This window comes from Electrona antarctica (assembly GCF_951216825.1).
Source record: "Electrona antarctica genome assembly, chromosome: 2".
NCBI classification, from domain to species: Eukaryota; Metazoa; Chordata; class Actinopteri; order Myctophiformes; family Myctophidae; genus Electrona; species Electrona antarctica.
In genome coordinates this window covers 44,617,777-44,644,344 of record NC_136807.1, presented here as the reverse complement: position 1 = coordinate 44,644,344, position 26,568 = coordinate 44,617,777, and the positions used below count along the sequence as shown (strand labels likewise).

Genomic DNA, 26,568 nt, shown 5'->3' with positions numbered 1-26,568 from the left:
TTGAGTTGAGTGTCTTTGTGTATGTGTATGTGTGTGCGTGTGCGTGCGTGCGTGCGTGCGTGCGTGAGTGCGTGAGCATGTGCATTGGTTCATGTGTCTGCTTATTTGTGTTGGAATGAGCCATTATCTTAATGTGGGAGTTTGTGAGTGTACTGTACTGTACTGTACTAAGTGTGAATGTTTGTATTTTGTAATGAAACGTCTAAGGCGATTATGCTGAATCTATGTACTCTTACACGATGATCATACTACAACGGCTACTACATCTACTGTACTACTGATTATAACAATGCTCCACAGAGCAGGGGCTTGCTGGCAAAAGCCCAATCAGTTTTAGTTTCGATTCCACACTGCAGTACAGCCAGAGGGTCTGTGCCCAATCGTGATATTGGGCTGCGCTCCAGCACTGTATGCAAGTTTGAAAAGTCTAGCATGCCGACATGAAGCAAACTTGAAATAAGCCATAAAATGTTAAGAACAATCAGAACAACTGAGCAGGATGAAGTCTGAAAAAAAGGTTTTGCAACATGAACTCTATATATATCTCAACATAATTGTCAAGATTGCTTTTACCCCAGCCCGCCCATTCAGGCCATGTTGACTAACTAGCACAGGGTTTGCCTGTGTGTCCACTTAAAAAATAGACCAATCACCGCTAATGTCACTACCACGTCAGCCATGAAAGCTTGAGAAGCCTGAACGTGAAACTTGGATCATAGTTGAAAATCTATGCATGTAAAAACTTTTTTTTATATTGAAGTATTTATAAAGATCACTGTTTCCGTTTTGCCAGACACACTAGGACATGCACATAAGTAGCTTTGCTACTGAACGCCGCATTTGATTTGTTCAACTTTGTTCACAAACTGAAGATAATAACCGCTTCCTTTCACCTGACAGAGCCATGCAGGAGAGCTTAACCCATTCAGGCCTGACGTCGAAAAAAAAAAAAAAAGTCTTCTAAATAATGACAATTTTCGGAAAGATTTGAGGCACATTTTAACGATTTTTCAAATAGTAGACCTACAAGTTCATAGCGCGCCACTCGGTGGCGCGCTATGAGCTTGTAGATCTGCTATTTTTCAATAGCTAAATTATAACATAATGTATGTAACCACCAAAAGGGGTTCCCGCTCAAAATGGGACAGACACAGAGGTCGATGCTACCGTTCCAAGTTCAGCTAACAGCTGAATGCTGGACACCCTGACCAACTAGTAGGGCACTGCCAACTGTGCTCCTGGGCTGGCCAAGACACCACTGCCGGGAAGCCACTGTGCTCCTGGGCTGGCCAAGACACCACTGTCTCCTGGGCTGGCCAAGACACCACTGTCTCCTGGGCTGGCCAAGACACCACTGAAGACACCACTGTCTCCTGGGCTGGCCAAGACACCACTGTCTCCTGGGCTGGCCAAGACACCACTGTCGGGAAGCCACTGTGCTCCTGGGCTGGCCAAGACACCACTGTCTCCTGGGCTGACCAAGACACCACTGCCGGGAAGCCACTGTGCTCCTGGGCTGGCCAAGACACCACTGTCTCCTGGGCTGGCCAAGACACCACTGTCTCCTGGGCTGGCCAAGACACCACTGAAGACACCACTGTCTCCTGGGCTGGCCAAGACACCACTGTCTCCTGGGCTGGCCAAGACACCACTGTCTCCTGGGCTGGCCAAGACACCACTGTCTCCTGGGCTGGCCAAGACACCACTGTCTCCTGGGCTGGCCAAGACACCACTGTCTCCTGGGCTGGCCAAGACACCACTGCCGGGAAGCAAACCAGGGTATCAATAGTGGTGGACAGCTCGGCCTCTATGCCAGTGGTTCCCAAACCTTTCAGCCCGTGACCCAAAACAAAAATTTGATTTTCGCCCGGGGGACCTAAACTAGTGAATGTAGCCGATCTACAAGCTCACAACATGGCACGCAGCGACACGTTGTGAGCTTGCAGATCGTCTATTTTCAGTACTTCTTAAATATTTTTCTTCTAATTTATGGAATTTCTTTGATTTTTCTTTCATTTCTTCATGACATTACTGAAAGAAATCTTTGGATTTTGTTATTAGTTCATGAAAAGTTTAGCTTTTTTGGGAATGTTTTTTGAAAATGTTTTGAAATAATATTCAAAATTAGGAAACAAAAACTAAGGGCACCCATAATAATAATAATAATGTGTAAGCAACCCACAAATGGGTCCCGACCCAGTGTTTAAGAAACCACCCGGACCGCACTCACTCAGTCATTTTAAAACTGATCTCGTCACATCAGGTTTAAACTTAAACATTGGACCGCATAACAAAAAAAGAATGTGTCCTACTTTCACTGTATCGTACTAGTGCAGACCTGCTGAGGTAGTAGCTTTCAGTTGGTGAAAAGTTTCCCCGCCTGTAGGAGGTGTGTGGGTAAAATGTGGCTCATGTTGAATAAGGTTAGAAAATGACTCATAATCCTATATGACTCATGTGGCGTGTTGAAGCCATGCATGGTGAGGTTCTCAATGTACCTCCGATCCCCATGCTGATACTGAATCAGCTCAGTGTTGGAGAAGTTGTATCTAACACTCTTGCCCCGATTTTGATCGAATCCAAATGTATTTGGACAAATGTATCATGGGACCCTGACGAAGGCTGAGTGCCGAAACAGGTTGGTCCTCTTTGTAATGATCTTTGCCATGCCTTAAACCCAATAGAAAAGGCTTTTTTTCACCTCACTGGAACAGAGTGCCTTGGATCCTCTTCTTTTATGTTGTATTTGGACTAGGTCTAGCTCTACTAGACCGGTGCCCGGCTGAAGAGCACTGAGTCGGTAGCGATGGAAGTTGGAGATCCCTGCCCCACCCATCTATGCAATACCCGTTGTACCCGTGTCAGATTACCCGTTCCACCCATCTGTCTGTGTCCCTTTTATGCGCTTATATGGTCTCTCTGTGTCCCGTTATTCCTATATATGGCCTTTTGTGGCGGTTCTGGACAACCGTGGGTCCGACCGACTCAACACCGCGCAGTGCACTCCCACAGGGAGGCCACAGGTAGGCCATTCTCCAAACCATTATATATCGCACCACACGCACAGCTGTCGGTTGTAGTGTTGACATTGGCTTGGCAGGTTTTAAAGAACATTTCTCATCTGTGTCAAAATCGCGGGGGTCCGCGGTAGTCTTCGTGGGTGTCCGCGGGTACAGCGGGGGTCCCCGCAGAGGTCGGCGCGGGGGACCGCGGTAGTCTGCCTGCATGGGGGTCCGCGGGTACAGTGACTCGACTGAGACTCAAATGTGTTACTGTTACCCATTAAATCAGCTGGTGTGCTCTCATGTAGGTCTACTCACTGTTTAGCTGCGCTGCACTGTTATGCTCAAATTAGTTAGCCTAAAGAATTCTGAGGCATCATAGCGGCGGGTTCGTGCGACGTAGACGATGGCATTAAAAGTGTCTGGTTGCGTAGAGACGAGGCAGCCAATCAGGACGCCAGGTCCTAAGTACAGCATCCAATGAGATATTGGAAGCCATCCCAAGCGTTTATAGCCCAGCATGCTTTTCAAGCAGCTGGTAAAAACTGCCACAGGGGCACTATTGCTCCAATCCTAAATTGCACACATATGGGGTGCTACAGCAATTTATACAGCTGTGTTAAACACTTAAACTGGTCATAACTAGGTGACGGTTTCTCTGATCAGCAGAATTATAGGACGATATCAGGCACGCCCGGCCTAACTTAGATTTTGACTGGAGGAACATATAATTATAAAACCTTCCCCGCAATTTTATTTGACATACTGTATATAACATCCATACATACAAGTAGCAGTTAAACCACTGTTGACAAAATTAGGTACAAGTCATATGTATATATTTATTATACATTGGCCATAGTCTTTATATTATGTTTGCATGCGTTCGGGTGCTAAAACTAGTACTTGTACAGTTTGCTGAAAAATGAGGATTATGCCCACATGGTTAACTGCGGGACTTACAAGCATGTACATTCACGTCATGAATTAAAATAACAGTCCGACCGACTGGACACCGGGCACTGCATTCCCTGTGCATGGTGGTGTGGAACGCGTGTGTCGAATTTGAAGTCGGTGGGGCGAACGGTTCTCGAGTTACGTGGTTTACAGACGTACAGACGTACACACACACAGAGACTTGGTGCATTTATAGTTAGATTTGAGAAATCATAGCAAAACATACAGATGCCCAGCAGACAGCCAGACACACCAAGATATATACAGTACATTTTCATTATGTCTTTAATGTTATTGATTATTAAAAACGATAACACTACAGTGCGTGTCTTCAGCCTGCCTGCTGGCTACTGCCTGCAGTAGGCTATAGGGACAAATGTCACATCACATCACAACACCATGACCGCAGCGCAGTGCTTCTGCATGCAATAACGATAAAGAGCAATATCTCTTTGTCAATATCTTAACCCATTTAGACCTGAACTCGATTCTACAAAATGTCTTCTAAATCATGACAGTTTTCTGAAAAACCTATGTTTCTATGTCAGTGGTTCTCAAACATTTTCATGTCAACGACCCCCAAGAATATATGTAATTGGCCGCCGACCCTCATCTGAAAATATGTTGTTCCAGGGACCCCCCAGAAGCTCTGAAAGAATATACAAAGGTTTGCGTCACATTTTCACGATTCTTCAAAAATAGCAGATCTACAAGCTTGTAGATCTGCTATTTTTCAATAGCTAAAGTATAACATAATGCTTAAAACACCAAAAGGGGTTCCCGCCCAGAATAATGAACAGCTGCCTGGTAGTTCTGAAGATCAGGCTACTCACTACATCAGTCATCTTCCTCCACCATTCATCATCATTATCATCATTTCCAGTTGATAACATGGTCAATAATATCCTGTTTAGCCTTTGTGGCGAGTCATACTCCTCGTTTTAAATGAGTATTTCATGGAAAGCCTAGTGTAGAAGAGTATGTTTTTTTTAAATTACTCTTAAAAGTAGAAAACAACTTGCAAAATGCCACAGTAACTTAATCTCCTCAAATAGATAGAGCAATATACAGAATCACGTTAGTCACTTAAAGGAGTACTTCACCCCAGAAAAATACTTATTTTCAATCAATTACACACAATCAATTATGGAGCCTTGAATTAATGGAGATTCTTGTTTTTGAGCCATTCCTGAGCCAATAATTTGATGCCATCGTTTAATAGGAGACTCAATAGAGACTCTTTGAGTCTCCTCATCAAATTCTTGGCTTAGGAATGTGACAAAAACAAAACAAATCTCCATGAATTCAGGGCTTCATGGAGTGTGTAATTTAAATAACGTATTTTTGGGGTGAACTATACTCCTTTAAATCCTTAGTTTATACTTAGTACACTAATACTTGGTTGACTTGTGTAGGCTCTGTACTGTTGGCCCGCTAATTGTTTCACACCACACCAAATCTCTTCACCGAAAATAGCCAATCTACAAGTTCACTGTGAGTGAGTTTGTAGATCTGCTATTTCCGCTGAATGCCCCCCCCCCCCCAGAAGAGGAATACTAGGGTTCACGTGGTTCTTCTAGACTTGGTTATGTAGCTAGGAGCCATACCCGTCTGTGCTTTAAAAGTAATCAATAACATTTTTAATCGATTCCAAAACGCACAGGAAGCCATGAACAGTGTGATGTTTTCATGTTTTAGTGCCAGTTAAAACTCCACCTGCTTCATTGTGCTTCTGTCGGACAGAAACCTCATATTTCCATAATTATTTAAACATTTGATGTGCTTTTTCATAAATTAACAACCTACTTCATCATACACAACGTGTCGCGATGCATATTGAGCTTGTAAATCGTCTATTTTCACGATTTAAAAATGAAATAATAATAAAAAACAAGAATGACTCAGTCATAACTGCCAGGTGCGGAAAGCTCTCGTCTGACATCTATCTACAGTACAGTATAATCAGATTGTGTGCCGCAGCCTCTGCCTCATGTGGTATACTCTTCACGTTGCGGCGTTCAGAATATGGGTTTTATGCCGCTCAGACTATGGGTTTTATGCGTAAGTCTCCCATTGGCTTAGAGGCAGCCTAGAGACGAGGCAGCCGCATATATCTATTCTACGTCCGAGCATAGACATGGTAACGCCCCGCCTGCCTCTGATTGGCCTACCGACACTGCCGGCCTTACCAGACTTTCCTCTGAGGTGGATAGCTATATGCTGGATAGTCTGCCGCGAGGTTACTCCGTGGTGGGAAATAAATAAATACGATATAATACAAGAGAATGACAGCTTGGCAAGCGCGACAGTAACTTTTATGTTTTGTAGAAGAGGCAAACTAATATATTGTTTATGCCGTTTATTTTACATGTGTACACAGTGGAAACTTGAAACATTATTGTACTGTAAAAAGGTCTCTTTTCCCTTGATCTTTATCTATTTAGTATAATAGTATTAGTTTACTATAATTAGATTAATACACGATAATCAACACTAACACTTTAATTTAGAACACACCCAAATCAAATCCTACAACGTACGTGTTCAATCAATCATTAAATCAAAGCAAACGGCATAAACAATATTAGTTTGCGTCTTCTACAAAAATAAAAGTTACTGTCGCGCGTGCCAAGCTGTCATTCTCTTGTACTTGTATTAGTTCCCACCACAGACCATGGGACCTTTGGGGCAAGACGGGCAGTGTCTGTAGGCCAATCAGAGGCAGGCGGGGCGTTACCATGTGTATGCTTGGACGTAGACTAGATATACGCGAGGCAGCCAATCATGAACAAAGTGTCCACTACGGCTGCTACTAGAGGTAGTAGCAAATGTAGTCCAGGCGCTTTTCAAGCACCTGGCAACAAATGAAGCGTTTTTCAGGTGGCCACGTACCCGACAGCAACGTCATTTTGGATCATCTGGAAGGCATTGCAGGCCTCTTTTTTTTATAATGAGTAGAAGGAATTACAGTAATCCAGACTGGGATGTTATGAATGTGTTAAGGACTATACTAACACAATGTGTAGTAGAGAGAACGCAGATTTGATGTGGTATATTTGCCTTAGGTGAAAGTAGCACGACTGCACAACTGATTTAAACTTGAATGTCCAATGTGAGATTATTATCAAAAATAGCTCCAACATTTTACAGTGAGCGGTGTACAGTGATTAAGAGGAGGAGTTTCTGATTATCCAGGCCAATTAAAAGGTCTTATTGGCATTAAGCTGCAGAACTATTTTGGGACATCCAATTACGGATGTCCATCAAGGAGTTATAAGGAGAAAGCCCACTTCCTTAACCAAGATATAGCCAACATACAGTACTGTAGCTGATCTATAAGGCCACAATGCTTTGACAATGTAATGTGTTGTGAGCTTGTACATCTACAAGGTTCACCAAAAAACTGGTAACGGGGACGGCAGTAGCTCAAGGGGGGGAAGCAGCCACCCGGGGAGGTGGAAGGTACGTGGTTCAATCCCCGCCTCCGGCCTGAGTTAGGGTGAAAGTGGCCGTGGGCAAGAAAGACCCTTAACCCATTTTGGGCGGGAACCCCTTTTGGTGTTTTAAACATTATGTTATAATGTAGCTATTGAAAAATAGCAGATCTACAAGCTCATAGCGCGCCACCGAGTGGCACGCTATGAGCTTGTAGGTCTGCTATTTTTGAAGAATCGTGAAAATATTTATTTCAGAAAACTGGAGGATTTAGAGGTCAGGGCTCTGGTCCTGATGAGCAGGTTGATGCCTTGCATTGGATTCCTCCACTGTCAGGTGAATGGCTGAATGTAATGCAAATTGTTTTTAGCACTATATAAAAATGCACCGTGTAAATGTTTTACAAGAATGTAGGGATAGCATCATGCCTGTATTATGTTTTCGATGGGGTGTATGGGGTGTATGGGGGGAGGGGGGGTGGAGCAGTAGCAAAAAAAGTAGGAAAAAGTGAAAGAAAGCAAAGAACAATCTTAAAGTTAACTGAATAGCGCATGCCATTTAAAGAACACTTGGCCTCTCTTCTTCTATTACAGGGCAGTGCATTGTGGGAAAGGGATGATGTACTGATGTTCTGATTACTTGTTATGGTAAGCGTTTTCTATTGTTCCCCAGAACCCAATTATAGAACAAAGGCATGCCTATTGAAAGGGGTTTGAGCTCAGGAAAATGTATGGCCACAAGGAAGCACAATGTTATGTGTGCTGCACTTTCAATTGTTGTGCGACCTGCTCCAACATACACACGCAAATACACACAGACATAATGGCAGACACATACATACATACATACATACATACATGCACGCGCGCGCGCGCACGCACATGCGCACGCACGCACACGCACACACACACCTTTAAATGTTCTGATGAATTGAAAATGGAGGACCCTGAACAAATCTAGTCCTTTTCGGTGTCGTCCTCAAAGTAGCAGTTTTTGTATTGACTTTCGTTTGAAATATACTCATTCTACTTTCTCTGAAATAAAAATGGCATGCCAAAAACACATACATTACACACACATACATACATACTGTATTCAGTACTCATACTCGTACACATCTCACTTTAAATAACTAGTGTGTGTGTGTGTGTGTGTGTGTGTGTGTGTGTGTGTGTGTGTGTGTGTGTGTGTGTGTGTGTGTGTGTGTGTGTGTGTGTGTGTGTGTGTGTGTGTGCACAATATTGTACATGCATGCACGCTTTCGAAATACCTTTGGGACAATATATTTTCTGGGTCATAGATGGGGGAAATGCATAGCTTTTGAGAAATAAGTTATGCCTTTTACTTTCCAATATAAAGTGTATACACGTACTGTAGGATACCTAATGATGTAAAAACAGACTTGTGCGGTTAAACTGCCATTTGAGTGGAAAGCACTCTTTGATGTTCCTAATGTCATTTTAATTGCAAATCAACCCCATATGTGCTCTTTAGTGTGCTTACCACATTATAAAAACATTTGATCAGATTTCTCATTTGCCGATCATGTTTCTTTCTCAAATTGTTCTGATGAAACATCCAATTACTCCCTATATATCTCATAAATAATATACAACATATTAAATGGATCATTACTCCCAACACGCCTACCCCCGCGCATAAAAATTACACTCACGTGAAGTGAGGGGCGCTCTTATCATCATACTACCATCACGCATCATCTCATTCCAGCCAATCACAATTTGTGTCCTCACCTTGGTCTTCAATGTTTGTGTTTACACAATGTTTGTGTTTGCACAAACACTCAAAACTGGCCACTCATTGTCAATGGCATTCAATGTTTGTGTTTAGGACAAAATTTGTGTTTACACAAACCCTCAATGCTGGACATAGGAGGGGCTAGCGCCCCTCGAAAAAACAAGATCTCCGGTTGAAACCTTTGTGACAGCCATATTCCGACTTGAATATAACAGGAGTGAGAGCCCAGATATTGATATTGGACGTGCAGGGCCATTGATGTTTTCTCGGGAACATGTGCGCAGCGAGCGCACACAGTGTGTTGACGTGACGCCATACTTGAGAGAGCTGGTTCCTTCTGTATTTTCAGGTCACTGGCTTTAATCAAACGTAATGGGGTGGAGGTGGTAAATTATGAATGAAGAAGCACTCCGAGGATGACAGGGATTATTCATCCCCACTATACCGCCTCTCCAGGCAGGGAGGGACAGACAAGAGGACAAGGGGCAGAATTACTCCCAATTCCTAGTAAAATACGTGCATGGGCAGGACAACCTTTGGGCATGTCATGTAAATAAATGGTAAATGGTGCATTTTATCCAAAGCGCTTTACATAGATCATGCATTACATTCACCCAGACATTCTCTCTCTCTCTCTCTCACACACACACACACACACACACACACACACACACACACACACACACACACACACACACACACACACACACACACACACACACACACACACACACACACACACACACACACACACACACACACACACACACACACACACACACACACACACACACACACACACAATGACTGTAGGAAACCATGCAAGGCATCAACCTGCATATCGGGAGCAATTAGGGGTTCAGAGTCTTGCTGGAGGATACTTCGACACTAACTCTGGCAGAGCCCAGGATCGAACTGGGAACCTCACGGTTTTGGGCCGCTCTACCGGCCACCTCTACCCCTGAGCCACTGCACGCTCACATTATTGTCGAAACATTCCCAAAATTGGCAAAAAACAAAATAGCTTTGCAATGCGTTGAGAGATTGTAGAACAACAATTTCCGTTGTTGTTGTTGTTTTTAAGCCATAAGGGGGGCTGCAGCCAGAGAGGCTATGGCTATTTGAGGGTCGTTGGCATGGAAAATGTTGGGAACCAACTCCTGTTCTAGATGGTGATAGCAGGTGTTAAGACAGTGCTACTCAACCCGCAGCCTGTGGGCCGCATGCGGCCCCTGCTTAATGTATAGTACTGTGTCTGTGGCCCGTCATGGTCATACCAATACAAACATAATTATCTATTTTCATTGTTTAGAACAAGATAGTAGGTATAGTATTGTTTGTTCCAAGAGAAAGTGATATGGCCACATGAGTATTAAAACTTAATTATTTATTCACCTGTGATAATCTGTTCAATATTATGTTCTCTTTTGTTCTCACATTTTGTGAATGAAGACTCATTTTGTAACTTCATCATTAATCACAATGTTTTTGTTCATTGAGGTTTTGCCTTATAGATGTAAACTGTATGTTTCCTTAATTTTGAGACTAGTCTGTTACAAAATACATTTGTAAACATTTCAAAATAACACTGACAATACGTGACAAGGCGTGAAAAGGCGATTTTGGCGCCGAGTGAGTTAAGTTGAGTAGCTCTGTGTTAAGAGAAGGAAGAGTCTAATGATGCTACTGTATCTATAGGATGAGCATGACGTCATGTTTAAAGGTCATGAAGGCGACGGTGAATGTACTTTATATATAGGCAATAAAGATGACAACTATATTGACAGTGACGATGAGGATGATGGCGGTGAAGGCAGAGTGAGAGCCCCATCCATGACTCATTGTCAGGAACGTCAGCATCACTTCCTCCACTGTCACTTCACCAGTTTGTTTTGGTTTGGAAACCAGAAAGTTATTCTGCACCATAACGGCATTATGAATTCACATTTAAAATAGCAGAAAAGTGTCTGGTGACTTCAGGGACCAGCCTCATGCAGGCAAAGAACAACAGTGCTACAGCAAGTTAACTAGCTGATTTTACAGTACGCGTATTTGTGCGAGTATTTGTTCCAATTTATATGCTCCTTTATCTTATTTGAATTGTATCTATTATATTCTCAATTTGTTTTTAAAGTGCATTGTTGCACTCTATTTGGTTTTTATTCTGTAAAGCACTTTGAATTGCCTTTGTGCATGTATGAAAGGTGCTATATAAATAGAATTGCCTTGCCTTGCCTACGCTTGTTGGTCATAACTCTCTTGGTCTGGACATTTAGATATGCACAACTGTATTTTATAATTTACAATTGAAGTATTTAGCAGAGGCTCTTATCCAGAGTGACTTACAATAAGCATGGTAACTATAATCACAAACAAAGAATGCAGAGTGAACAGTCTATAGTGCCTCAAGAAACTATCATGCCAGGCAAACCGCATGAACCTACAGTAGTATCTGTGTAAACAATATGCTATATCTAAATAACAATCTGTAAATTGAAACTATATGATATCAGGTAAACAATGAACCTAGGATCTGTGTAAACAATATGCTATCTAAATAAAAATCTGTACGGTGAAACTATAGGATACCAGGAAAACAACGAACCTGACATCTGTCTTAAATAACATGCTATCTAAATTACGTGCATTCACATTTTGAATACTTTTCTTGCTACTATGACTCAAATGAGAATTCCCTCATTGTTGTCTTGGTAATTTCTGAAAAGATCATAATATCTCTGAGGGACTCAATGGCCCCCCTCAATGACTATTGACCACTTAATGACTGACTGACTGACTGACTGACGATGAGCAGGTGTGTAAGAGGATGAGTGAGGGCTGGACAGGAAATGCTGATGGATGGGAAAATCAAAGATCGCTGTTCATCTCTGCGATTCCTCCACCACCAATCATGACTTCCACAGCCTCCCAGGCTCGCAGGGAAAGGAGGTAGAGGAGGAGGAGGAGGGAGAAACGTACCAGAGAACGGGGTCTAACTGGAATAAGAAGGCAAGGAGGTGGAGGGATCACATTGATGTGTGGAGAACAGAGGAAGGGATGAGGAGAAAGAAAGGAGGCACTGTAGGAGGAGAGAAGGGGAGGAGGAGATGGAGTTGAAGGGGGAGAGAGGAGGAAAGGAGGGGGATGGAGAAAGGGTGCAGAGAGGGGTCTAACTCTGGCATAAAAGTAAATTCAAATGCATTATTCATGGCTCTCTGTGTCAAAATATCATTTACGTGTGCTGTGTTGACTCATGGCTCGTAAAATGAGAAGGACATGAAAAGAAAGAAGGGGAGGGAGCAAATAAACAACTCGGGAGGCTTTCTCTCTCTCTCTCTCTCTCTCTCTCTCTCTCTCTCTCTCTCTCTTCTCTTGGCCCGAAAATAAAAAGGAGCCGCGGTGTGCTCTCTCTCCCGACTTATTAGGTATCAATTATTTATTGTGCTCTCTGTTTACGATTCTTTATCTGTGTAATAAGTAGGTACCTTGTCAAGAGTGAGTCTCCTATCCATCTTCAAAGTCAGCTGGTTTGAAAGGAGGCGCACCTACGCACGCACGCACATGCACGCACGCGCACGCACACGCACACGCACACGCACACACACACACACACACACACACACACACAGTCTACCACCCAGTATCCTGGAAGTATACAACCTCAGCAAATAGTTACTGACCTTTAAGTCCAATATACCATAAAGCTGAAATAGTAACATCGCTCTGCCCACCTCGGGGTGACATTTTTCAGATCAACTAATCCCATAAAACAACGGATCTTTGTTTTTGATTGAAGGAACTCACTCAATTGCTTTCCTCCCCAAATCTAAACCCAGATAACCAGCTGTTTTTGCAGGTTTAAGTGATTTCTCTATATAATGAGAACAGCCGCTGACATCACCGGTCTCACTGTTTGGGACCCATTTATTTGTTTCATAGGTATACCACCACAGCAGCCCCTAGAGGTATACAATGGTACTGACAGACAGTGTTGGCAGTGTCATTTCCAAACTAATGGCCAGGGGGATTGGTTTAGGAGCAACAACCTAGATTGGGCCCTTCTCCCAAGGCAGCATCAGGTTAGGAGGAAAAGTAAAAGCGATGAGAGCATAAAAAGTTAAGTCAGGACAAGGTCAGTGCAAATGACGGAATCTCTGCTACATTTTGGATATGCATACAGTATATAATGTTTGACACATTATAATGATATATATATGTATGATAATTACTGCTTGTTGTACTACTCCACTTGCAGTTATACAATCATGAACGTGTGTTGCCAAATTATCCAATCTAAGTCAGCCAGAGGTATATTTTCCTTGCATCTCTTTTACAAAGATCATATCATAATTATGAGGGCACACCAACGTGTGTTTCAGCGCTAGTGGTGGAGATAGATAGGATCTTCTCCATATACCTTACCCCCACATCCCTCTAACCACCAATATCTGTATGCATGGGGGGCGGGAGAGGGGGTGTAGGTGGATGGGTGTAGGAGGGTGGGGGTTGGCGAGTGGGGCACATATGACCTGCTCCAGTTTTATTTTGATTTATAGGGCCGGTGGAGAGCATCATCACAGAATCGCTTCATCTTCTCTCCTTTATTACACCACATTTGTTTTCATTTTACTTCCCAAGGCCGGGCTGAATACATTAGAGATTTCCCATGGGGCCATGGGGCCTGGCCAGCTCCCTCAGCCCAGGGTAGGAGACAGTGGGGATGACGGGAGAGATTTCTGAGCATGCTTCATCATTAGTGGCGTCAAGATTATTTTTGACTTCGGAATATTATCATAGGATCGTCATTACTCTTGCTATTAGCGGCATAAAGTGAATGTATTGGTGGAAGTGGTGGTCAAGCGCATCAGTAACATTCGCTAAGGTATAGCGAAGTGATAATTGTGTAATTGTATGTAGAAGTTAAACGTGGCAGGAATTAGGACTGACCTTTCATAACAATTACAGTACAATCACAATTTCAACCAATTGGGGAGTGGGGGAAAGCATTTCTAATCGTACGACAGCAGGAGCAATTCCAAAACAAGCCATTCTTATACCCATGCAACCTGAATCTTTCATTTCCAGCACCAGGAATAATGTCCCCTCCCTCCACATAGGCTGGTTCCTTTAGCAGTGCAGCAGCCCTACTGTGCATGCCCTATATCCCCAATTCCCACTCTTGGTGATTTAGATGAGGCGGCCCTCCTCTATAGTGCCTAACAGTCATTTGAGGATGCCTGGGGGGTAAAGTGGAGCACAAAATCAGATTCGGTTCCAGGAAGATAACTACGACCAGAGCATTAAGGTGGAGATAATATGGCAATTGGGTTTAGCATAGAGGGGTCAAAAGCAGGCTAATGCGCGAGTGTAATACGTGATTGACTATGGGCGCCTGAAGGAGGGGGGGTGGGGCACGCTGGGGTCACGAGGTCAACATTCTGACTTGTTTTGGGTGGGGTCTGGAGACATGAAGCAAGAGGCATGGAATTATGATTATTTATCATGCTAGATGAGATATGAGAATTGCTTCTCATCACTGCGTGAAAAATTGAATTATATTCAAATGAATGTTTCATATTCAAAGTACAATGTGTGCCTTTTTGTACAGAAATATAGCTGAAATATAAAGGATCTGGTGACTGCTCTAAGAGTATTATGTTCATTTTGTGTGAGTATGTGTCTTGTTAAATGGCAGAATTCCTGAATGTTCAAAAGTCCACATGGTTATATGATACGTGCTGACATTTCTTAATTTCATTTCTTGTCAAGCATATTTTCCTTTTGTATTATGCTACTAGCATATCTGCTATTGTTCATCTTCCTCTCCCATCGGGCTATCTGTTCTCAGTAACAATAGGGAAGGCACCTGGAAGTCAAAAATAGTCTGATTGCCTGAAAATGTAGCAATCTTTTGAGCACAATGAAATCTTGCCACAGTTTCAATCTTGACTTATACTATACTACTGTCAAAACTTTAACCACATAAGCACCAGTCTATACTCTATACTACTTACATTGTATGATAGTGTAGAGTGGATTTGCCATTCTTACTAATTATTATTGTTTTGACATTGTTTGAAGATTTCTGCCAAAAATATGGATGCCAAGTTGAAAGTCTTTAACTTTCATCTAGCTGACCAAACATAAAAAACATCGGTCAGTCCTCACGCTAAACAATCTGGGTTTTTTTTTGTCCCTTGCTTGCATTACACGTGTACATTCAGAGTCAGCGGTGAAAGCGATGCCATCATTATCTCAAGGACATACAGTAAAACCTAGCCATGCTTTGTTACATACAGAGGAAGGATATTCGACTATGCCATGATTGAATTCCCAAGGACAGAAAAAAATAATACACTGGAGAATGAGGGAAGAATGATTGGGCTGGTGGTGGTGGGTGGGGTGAGTGAGCTGGCAGAAGGAACAGGGAGTTTGCGAGGTGTGATGAGAATACAAGACAAACTGTACTTGAGCGCACAATACAGCGTCATGGAAGAGGCCTGTGTGCATGTACAGTACAGTACAAAAGCCTGCACTGTTGCAGGGTATACCGCCGCTCATCGCAAGTTACGTCAAGGAAAACGTTTATTTAATCCATTGAGACCTGGAACGCATCCATGTCACGTTAGCGTTTAACCACATTAACCATTAACCCATTTTGGGGCGGGAACCCGTTTTGGTGTTTTAAACATTGTTATACTTTAGCTATTGAAAAATAGCAGATCTACAAGCTCATAGCGCGCCACCGAGTGGCGCGCTACGAGCTTGTAGGTCTGCTATTTTTGAAAAATCGTGAAAATGCGGCACAGATCTTTGAATATATATTCTTTCAGAAGACTTTTTTTGACGTCAGGTCAAAATGGGTTAAAACATGAGGCATGGCAATTACTATTGATTACTGTGCACATTGCACACCGTAAAACCCTCGGTGTTGATTTATCCATTCGTAACTCCCAAGAGTAAAATGAACACTCAGGATTCTACTCTGTGTGCGTGCGTGCGTGCGTGTGTGCGTGCGTGTCTACATACAGTACGTACGTGCAGGTGTCAGATAGCATAAGGCATGAAAGTAAATGAGAGAGCATGCCACTCATTCCTCGGACTAAATCAGCCGACAGCTAGCATTCCATTGGCTGCAATGCTGCCCATAAGCCATGCTGTACGACACGTTCTTGGACATGTAAATTGCATGGCCCTTCCATTCCTGGGAGTAAAATTACTCCTCACTGCCCCCCGTATAATAACCCTCTGGATTCTCTCTGTTTCAGGGTTTTGAGGGTAGCTGTCAATCACGTTGGAGCGAGACGGCATACATTTACATAGTTACACTGCACAGCTCCATATAAAAAAAAAACCCAGTTCAGATTCAAATTTCATAAAGATAGAATGAAAAGTAGAAGAACAGCAACGTAAGTATTAGCTATTGGTGGAGTATTTATCTGGTAAACACTAATTAGGACTAAAAAGGATTATGGGAATATGTATATAGGAGTAATGGTATGCCTATGGGAATGACCAGAAACCAGGCACCACTTCTATTCCAAATAGAGAGATTGCCACCCAGTGGACTTAGATAGTAACACACGTAACACACCTCCCATGTATTATAATTATTAATATCTACCAATCAAAATGGAAATACCCTTACCCTGAATAAGCTGACAAGAATGGGCATGGCACAGCATTCACATGACAACCAAATATGGCTGTGTATAAGACAGACCATAAGTTGCCGGCCGTGTAGCCTTTGTAATATGTCACGACAAAGGATTTGATGATTTGTTTTTCAAGAATTATCATCATCATCATCAACATTTTGCCATCCATCCAAAGCGTTTGTCTTGGACCTTGCTGTTGATATAATAAATCCATTGTTTCCTGCTTATAACCATAAAACCACACAAATAATGCTTTTAAACTTATTGTGTTTTCAGCTGATGCACTATGACAGAGTGCAGAAGATTGCTTGCGTAGGCACGGTCTTATCAAGATCAGAGGGCTGAATCAGAGAGACAGGACAATCTCACAGCTAAGAGAAGAGGACCAGACTTACATCTGAAACCTAATAGCATGCAAACCCTGTTGTAATATCTCATGTAGACACGGGAAGCAAAGTGTGTATCTATCTCATGTCTGTATCTTGTGACGTTATTGGTTTAAGAACACGACTCTGCTGCATTTGTTCTGATGTTTTTCCTCTACGACGCAGATTATCTCAAGTAGCACAGCCTACAGTTTTATTATAGCCTACTAAGACATTATTTGAATGTGGTGACAAGACGAGTGCGATGTGTGATGCAGGAGAAAAGTACAAAATAATGCAATGAAGCCCATCGCTATAATGCATTATAAACATACTTTTGATGCATTATACTCATCTTATAATACTGTATAATTATAGTTAAGCTGTCATGAATTTCCTAATGCTTTTTTATGACACATTATAAAGCATTTTATGCTTATAAGATAAAGGTATTATGCTTAAAACATTGTATATTTACAGTTATTAGCACTCATACAGTAAGTATTCATAATGCTTTATGACAATAGGCATAACACATTATAATGACTCAACAGTATATACAGTGAAATATCATAATTTTTATATCAGTGATGTTGCTAGGTTTTCAATGTAATGGGTCCTGGGACCCACGGGTGGTCTTGTATATAGGCCCCCTATCAAATGTGTCCTTTTTGACTAAGTGCAGTCTCGTGTTTGCTCTTATATTGCTATATCGCTCCCAGTTCAACCACTTAGCTGAGCATGCGCACGCTCACACACACCAAACACGCACGCAAGTACGCACGCACGGAATGGGACTGACAATTTGTTTTGAATTGGAGAGGTTAGTGGTTGTAAATGGATGTAAAAGTGAATTACATGAACTTGTAAATCACTTCAGACTGGCTGGTAAAACAAAATGGAGATTCTCCAGTAGATGTTTGTTTGGAGGAAAATATATAAAAAAGAAAAACACTGTGTGTCTCCTGGACGCATAGACAGTGTGTTCAATGCGTCCTTCTGGAATAATGTGTCAGACATGTGGGACCAACATCTCTGAATACATCTCTGTATTTGTTCCTTACCTTCAGGTAGAAGACGAAGAAGGGTGTTTCTGTTGACAGCCTCTGGTCTCTATAGTCTGAATGGTAAGGCGTGAGGGGTCATCTGGTGATGGAAGGGCAGGGTGGGACAGAGTTTCCTCATCAAGTATTGCCTGGAACACCATCAAATGGAAAAAATAAAAATGACAATCAAACAGCTTTCCACATGTGTGTAATAATGGAGCTTCAACTACATACAATCTTACAGAAAGGGCAGAGTCACAAATAGATGGCAAACAAATTGTGCTGTAAAATGAAGACTGAAATAATAATTCTGTGTATTTCTTTTTAAAGACCATCTTTGCAAATACTAACCACCATTTTCATTATCAATCCTTTAAATGTATTTCACTTTTTGCTTATAAACCGTGGCTCTTCTGAAGTAGATTATTCCATCAAAGAACAAAGGCAAGCCAAACGCTTAATTCTTAAGAGTTCACAGGGTGACGACTCCAGGGGTGCAGGTTTGTCAGGATGCGCGGTTTTCACAGAGATGTCTGGTTTTGTGCGATTCATTTCATCTGTGATGACTATTTACTGTAAGACATTGAGAAGTATATAATACACCAATACACCTGAAGTGTTTGTTAGAAGGTTGTAAAAGTTGTTGACGTTCTAGAGAGGCTGCCTTGTTTCAAGCTGTAGAGATAGATTTTTTGATAAGATCTATTTAGGAAGCATTTAGTATTCTGTTGAAATTGTAATGGAGTCCTGGTCACAAATTATTTTCAACCAGATTCCATGTTGCTAATACATCAGTGTTGTATACTAGTCATTAACTCTTGAAAGCTAAAATGCAGGGCTTTTCCTCCATTTAAATGTTATAAATGTTAAGACCACATAATACCAGTTGTGAGAAATCGTTACCCTAGTGTCATGTTATACTTCGTTCTAAGACGGTGTTGCTGGCAGAAATAGCAGACCTGCAAGTTCACAACACATTGCACTGGAACTTGTTCTGAGCTTGTAGATCAGCTATTTTCAGTGCGCGACAGCATCGTACAACCAAGTATAGATTGAGAGTATAATTCTCTCAATCTCACAAAGAGAACATGCTAGTACCAACTATGATGATTGATGATTTTACCTGATCCTCTCAGTGTCCGACGGGTGAGGTATGTCCGTCTGCTGTCCTCCTGCATGGCCTGCTGGTAAAGCTGGTCTTTAGAGAGGTGTGGGGGCCAGTGGACACACCCCCAGCCAGTGGACACACCCGCAGCAGAAGAGGGATGCTGACTTCTGACAAGGATTGCTGGGGGGGCGGCTAGAATCCCGGGGGCTGCAGATGCACCAGAGAATAAAAGGGGTGCATGTTTGTCAGAATGTGCCATTTTCACAGAGATATGCCTAGTTTTGTCTGATACATTTTGATCTGAACATTCATTTTGACCATAACTTTGACAAAAGTTAATCATATCTTCAGGGCAGCCTTCTGCCCATTCCCAACAAGTTTCATGAAAATCTGAGACAAATGGAACGACAAACATTACCCTGTCTGACTTGCTTGGCAGAGGCAACAACACAAGCAACAATACTACTACTGCTAATACTGTTAATGCACTGTTTCTATGCATTGTTTTGAAGGACGCAAGTCATCTGTAAAAGTGGACAGATCAGTGCCAAATATGACCAGTAGGCCAATTTAGTACTGACCAGTAGGCCAACTTAGTACTGACCAGTAGGCCAACTTAGTACTGCCACCCAGTTTAAGATTTAAATAAAATATTTAACATTCAATATAAAGTTGAAGTGAAAAGGGCTCCGATTTGGCCAGAACCTTGCCCAGATTTGACTGATGTCTTCGCCATCATCATCATCAACAACATCATCATCAATACAAGGTAGTTTTGGGCTATTGGCAAAACTTTCATCCGTTTCACAGATCACAGTCTTACTGGAAAACTGACTAAGCTTCAGACCTCCCAAAACAAACTGATTCGACTGATTCTCGGCCTAAAAGCCCATGCGTGACCCACCTAATTCCAACACACTGTGCTAGTCGACTGACATAGAAACATAGCTTTTTCAGAAAACTGTCAGGATTTAGAAGAGATTTTTAGAATCTGACCTCAGGTAAAAATGGGTTAACTACTTCTCAAAGCCACATGCACAATACTAGAGGGAGTACGATCTGGTACTACCCAAATATACAACAAACATTCTCATTCTACTACTCTACCCTGATACCATCCATTAAACATGTAAATCACTGGTTTATTTCAAAACAGGCCTGAAAAGCCATCTATCAGGAGGGGAAGTAAACGCAATTTCCCATAGAAAGGAGGTGTCATTCACTGCCAACGTTTTTCTCCTTTGTACATAGTGTTTTGTATTGTTGATGACATTTATTATTGTGTTATTTTGTAATACTTTATGTGGATGAATTGAATACATAGGACCATGTAGCGGTAATAACTGCTCATAATGTCATAATGTAAATGTAATACAAACCCATGATGTAATAATCAGCTCATAGCGTAATAAAAAAATGAGCGCATAACGTAATGACAGATTTTTATATAATGTGATTATGAACCGTTATTACATTATGAGCAGTGATTACATTATGAGTTGCTACAGACCACAATGGAAACAAGTCCCCAGGACTTTTTTGTTATCCTTTTAGTAGGGATGCACCGAAAGGGAAATTCTTGGCCGAAACTGAATACCGAATATAGGAAACAGTTGGCCGAAAACCGAATACAGAATATCCGAATCAATATGATTAATATTATATATCTTTTTTCCTACCATTGCTGTCATGGCCGTACCTTAAAGCTACCTGATTTACTTAAATAATAATCACTATTATGGGTCCATAAAACATTTATTCAGCTCTTTCGAATGCATTCATTGCGTACACTATTCGGTGATATATTTTCTGCCTATTCGGGCCAAAACCGAATAGGCCGAAAATGCATTTTTAGCCATTTTCTGCCGAATATTTTCTGCGGCCCGAATATTCGGTGCATCACTACCTTTTAGCCTTAATGTCTGACTGTATGTCGTGGACTCGTGCTGTTTACATTCTGACTAATAAAGTATTCAATCAATCAATCAAACCGATCACGTGGCTGTCTTCAAATAAACCCTAGGATTACAACCGTAAACAGATTGAATCAGTAACATTTTGGCATTTTGTTGTACAACAGATTGTATAGGGCTTAAAGGTCAGAGGATTCAGGATTTCTTATTGACAAAGAAATTACACTCATACACCTGCTAAACAATACACTGGACAATTCCTTCCCAAATGTACTTGTGTGAGAAAGATGGGAGATAAAAAGATCCGTGGTCATGTTTCTCATGCTCACTTTGTATACAGTTGTTACACACTTCAATGAATGGCTGAGTTCATATCAGTGGTTTGATTTGTTCATTTTACTGGATGTTCTGTAACAACAATAATAATAATAATGCTTGCTCATAACAAAAATACATGACACAGAGTAGTTTCCAAAATAGCATATTACTATTGCAGTGGGTTGAGAATGAGATAATTGCATAAATAACATCATAGATTCACACAGTATAGCAGTATGGGGCCTCTGCATTCACTATGTTAGCTTTAGCTGCTATAAGCTCAGCTCTGCTAGGCTAAACTGCTGAGCAGTTACTACACCAAATAGTTGTGGAGACACACTGCCAACTTTTCCCAGTATGAAAATAGTTACCGGTAATAAGTTAACCCACTTTATATCTCACCTGCAACAGGACAGTTAAACACAAACAATGCATTAAGACGTTTCTGTCCAGCCTGCATCATCATCCAGGATGTTGACTGACAAAATCCTGTAGCACTCACTGGAGTGTAATGACCCCTTGTTGCGCAGTGGAGCTATAGCTCTGTATGTGTTGTCTTTGGCAGGCAAGGAACACAGTGACTAATATTTCTTTGTAGAAAACACTACACTTGTGCACAAACTTTTATCTTTTTAACTATTTAATTTGTAATCCCATGAACTCTACTATGAAAGCTATGAACTTGAGTAGGAATGAATTATATCATGAAAAACAACAGGGCTTTATCTCCCTTTTAGAGACATCTTCCTGCAATAAATATGCATTTTAAAAGCATTTATAGAGGTGTCTTTCTAACAGCCCTATCAGTTTTCATTGGGCTGAAATGTGTGAAGGATGTGTACAACTCAGATACTGTACCACTTGAAGATAACACTAGATGGCAATATCGGGTGGGAAATAAAAGGGAATGCAACAAGCTCCATACCTACAGTATATTTCATTTGTTTTTTTTTATTGCTAACACCTTATTTTTGTGTGGAGGTATCAAGGCCTGATTTCATAAGCCCTTTATGGAAATTATTGACTACTGTCACTTGTAGATGGAATATGTGCTTTCTGTATCTAATTCCACCATTCCAACTTAATTATTGTCATTTGACCCTCCATGCACTGGCCATTGTGTCAATAATGGTACAGTAACTACCAGTGGGCCTCTGCAAATTCATTTGAAAATGAACCATTCCTCCATCATTAACTGCAGTATCGATTGAAATGCAAGTACAATGAGTGGTGTTTTTAATTTCTCTGAACGGTTTCTCTGAATACTATGGGCTCCATTTTCGTCACCGCTAAATCCCTTATCCCTAAACCCGTTATCCCTTTTTTACGATTTTGAAAAACATTTTTTAATAGTTCAACTAGCCAATCTACATTGACACGTTGTGAGCTTGTAGACTGGCTATTTTAACTATTCAAAAATGTTTTTCAAAGAAGTTTAGGGATAAGGGGTTTGGTGGTGACGAAAATGGAGCCCAATATGTTTTACTCTACTGGAGTCTTGAGAACTTTCCAAGCAGCTATCTGGGGATCCAGGATCCAGTATCAAATGAGTTTCATTACAAATAACATTTCACCTCAACCACTGACAAACAAAAACTTCTGGCGTTACTAAATGGTTCCTGTGACTTCGATATCTTTTTTGAGAACATTTGCTTTCAAAATAGCAATGTTGCATACAGTCAGTAGGTAATAATAGCAAATGTCTTTAGATATATGTTTGGAAAGTAAAGACACACAAAGAAATAGTAAACAACAGAAATGAAAAGCACATTTGTAGGGCATTTTCTGATCACGACCAACATATGGTAGCTGAATGCAACTTGACAGGCACAGGGACCCAGTATTTTGTGCACTGCACACACTGCATGCATGTTGTATTGGAGCATTTGCCCAAAGTAACACAGTCAAGTACATTCTTCAGTTGGAAGTAAAGCCTGCAATGGAGATGCATTCCTCTGCAGTTTGTGCATTGATTTTTGCATGTTGTTTTGCATGTTTGAGCATAGTTTTCACGGCAGAAGCTGTTGGCAATTCAACAGGTAAGTTTTGTTAGTAGCATAACTCCTAATGAAAATGCAAACTTAAATATGGCGAGTCTATTGTTTAAAATAAAAAACAGGAGAGCATAGTATTGCATTGTTCAAACATTAAATATTTTAAATTCCAATTAAAAAAGTGCTTTTGCAGCTTAACAATGTTCGACATTAATGTACAGTTGAACATGATCCAAGTATAGCCTTGCTTGTTGTGCTGCTCAGCTCAATTTCTCTCTTTCTCTGTACCAGTGATTCTCCCCAAACCAGGTCATTGTCCAAGACGTCTGAATGTGATCCCATCAAAGAAGGGGTGTGAGTGTGATGAGGACTGTCCTGAGGACCACAAGTGCTGTACCTTTGACTGTGGAGCGGTCTGTGTGCCTCCTGCTTTCTGTAAGTTTATGATGAATTCCTGTTCTGTCCTTTGTCTATATAGAAGTGTCTATTTGTACGTCTCTAAATGTTTTTGATGAATTGAACATTGTGGACCCTATTGGAAACAAGTGTTATGCTTAATTGGGTCATCCACTCACAGTTAACAGCCTTTGTATTGAGTTTGTGCTTGAAATGTACTGTAATTCTGCAAACTGTTAATACATGTTTCAATCAATCAATCAATCAGGAAGAGCCTAATGCTTGCTGGTTTATCAGGTGTTTGACACCTCACAATCTCTGGGCCAGTGATACAAGTCAAGTCATAGAAGTTAAGCCCATAATAAGGGATGTCAAATGTGTGGCTCAACTTGGCTGTGCTTTGAAGGGCAACAGAAATGGTTGCAATGATTCGGTCAAGCTATTTGGCCGAATCGTTGCGTGTGCTTCTTTTTCAAATGCACACGCTTATGTTGATTTTGGCATTTCTGAACTCTTTCCCCTCAAGCAAAGCCTGGATTGTGTCCTCGCAGAAACTGGGGCTCTGGGATGTGTGCTGAGTACTGCTCTGATGACAGTGACTGTCCCAGTGATGAGAAATGCTGCCACAATGGATGTGGACATCAGTGCATCGCACCATACAAAGGTTGGATTTGGGCCAAATTGACAGCAAGAATGTTGCATGTCTCTAATATCTACTGCTATGAGAGACCCTTTGTTTCTATGCAAAACAAATGTGCTGTTGGTTAACTAGATAAATTACTATTGTCACTGATGGTCAGAAACCTTGTTGTACGTACAGTGTATGTCCAAAACTGTCCCTTTTCAGGAAATGGAAAAGATAACCTGTGTTCCAATGGATTCAATGTGGCTTTTTAATTGTTAATACTTTTTGTTAATACTTTATAAAAACCCACTGACAGACCTAACTACTTCCAACCTGAAGTCCCTATTTTTGGCTTATAGTTATATGTGATCATTCAAAAGATAGCAGATCATACAACCAAGTTTAAAATAGTGCATTCATTCATGAGGCAACATAAAATGATGAAATATGGAGGTACTGTACAAGGTTTCTGACCAACAGTGACGCAAGAATGCAAACATCTTTAGATCTTGTAACAGACACTGTGCCTCTTGCTTGTCTGTAGTGAAGCGAGGTAAGTGTGCACAACCCCAGGGGACGCCCATGTGTGCCGAGTACTGCTACCATGACGGTCAATGTCCTGGGGAACAGAAGTGCTGCCGGACAACCTGTGGCCATGCCTGCAGCGAGCCTTGCTGATTGGACAACCAGCACTGACCGACATAGATCTGCCATATTCTGTCCTCCACTGATCATAAGTGAGCACTTGTGTTGGTTGCATTTATGGAGGATAGGACAAGTGGGGAACAAAGACACATCACGTATCTTACTAACATATCAACACAACACTTAAAAAGTCCAATGGGTAAGAGTGACAGCTTAATCTTGAACATTGATTGGAAATGTACTGTGTGCCGTTTTGGTCCTGGGTTTTTTTTTTTTACATTTCCAATCCTGTTTGTATGCTTCAAGTAATACAATTGTTAATAAAAGTTTGTAGGACATATAGATACTTCGTTGTGTGTTTATGACCATGTTGGTAACAGGTTTTCAGCTTCACAGCTGCCTCTTATATGGACGTTTTGGGGCAGGAGCTTTGCTGCAAAAACAAATGATGAAATGGGCCAAGAATGCCAAGTGCAAATTGGAACCAAACCAGGCTGTTTTAAGATGCCAAGAAATTGTTCTGTCCTCAAGTTTCAACATGTCCTCACATCTATAAATGTCCTCTAATTATGACAAAATACAAAATTATAGAGCTATTCACAATAGCTTGCATTCATTTGCAGTGACAATTTGAATACGTAAAAAAAAACATACATACATTTTTATTCCGTTATGAATTGCGGGTGTACTTAATCATCCATTGTCTATCTAAAGCCAAATCAATTCTGAAGTGTGCCGTTATGATTCCTGTCTGGGCATACCTACTTGTCTGTAGCGAAAACATAGTTTGCAGCTAACCAGACGTGACCATCATTGATGTGGAATGCAGAGGTCCCCCCCCCAAACTCTTTTTTCCCGTTCCACGGTAGCAATGAACATGTGCAAGAGGAGAATTTGCCGACTAGCCAAAGACAGAGACTTGTGTGTCTGTCCCCTCTAGGTCTGCCAGAAGTTGGGCCAAGTGCTATTTACATTAAGAAGTGCACACTCAGGGGCAAGTAATACAGCTTTCAACCCTTCTGCATTTCAGAAACAGTACAGGGACATATTATTTTGTTCGTTCATGTTATCCATTTAATGCCCAGACATGAGCCAATACTTTATTTTGAACTTCTAAACTGGATTAGAATTTTTGGGATATTTAGCAATTCTGGCTTTGCCCCTGTGTTTGTCTAGCCTGGCTAATAAAGCCAGACTCAAATCACACTGTCGTGTGGTATTTGAGTCTGGCTGGCAATCTTTTTTTGCCAACGGCTGATTCGGTCTGGCTTATTAGCCAGGCTAGTGTTTGTCAACTACGACCTTAGTCTCCGATACAATATATGGGGGAAAAAAGTCAAATTCTAAA

The 26,568-nt window shown here is 41.4% G+C and overlaps 2 protein-coding genes across 2 annotated transcripts in view; one reads left to right on the top strand and one right to left on the bottom strand.

Moving 5' to 3' along the window:
* The window catches only part of LOC306914643 (TOX high mobility group box family member 2-like), a 166,355-nt gene extending 146,850 nt beyond the window's left edge, over positions 1-19,505 (bottom strand). The window contains exons 1-2 of the mRNA XM_079491789.1: positions 19,345-19,505; positions 18,240-18,370 (exon numbers count right to left, since the gene is read on the bottom strand). The gene's annotated coding sequence lies outside the window, so the exon portion shown is untranslated. The remainder of the gene's footprint in view (positions 1-18,239; positions 18,371-19,344) is intronic.
* Positions 19,506-23,471: 3,966 nt separating this feature from the next.
* On the top strand, positions 23,472-25,964 carry wfdc2 (WAP four-disulfide core domain 2). The gene is made up of 4 exons (XM_079524459.1): positions 23,472-23,599; positions 23,846-23,989; positions 24,477-24,614; positions 25,120-25,964. The coding sequence occupies exons 1-4, from the start codon at positions 23,500-23,502 to the stop codon at positions 25,251-25,253; spliced, it is 516 nt and encodes a 171-aa protein (XP_079380585.1). The 5' UTR covers positions 23,472-23,499; the 3' UTR covers positions 25,254-25,964.
* Positions 25,965-26,568: the final 604 nt, after the last annotated feature.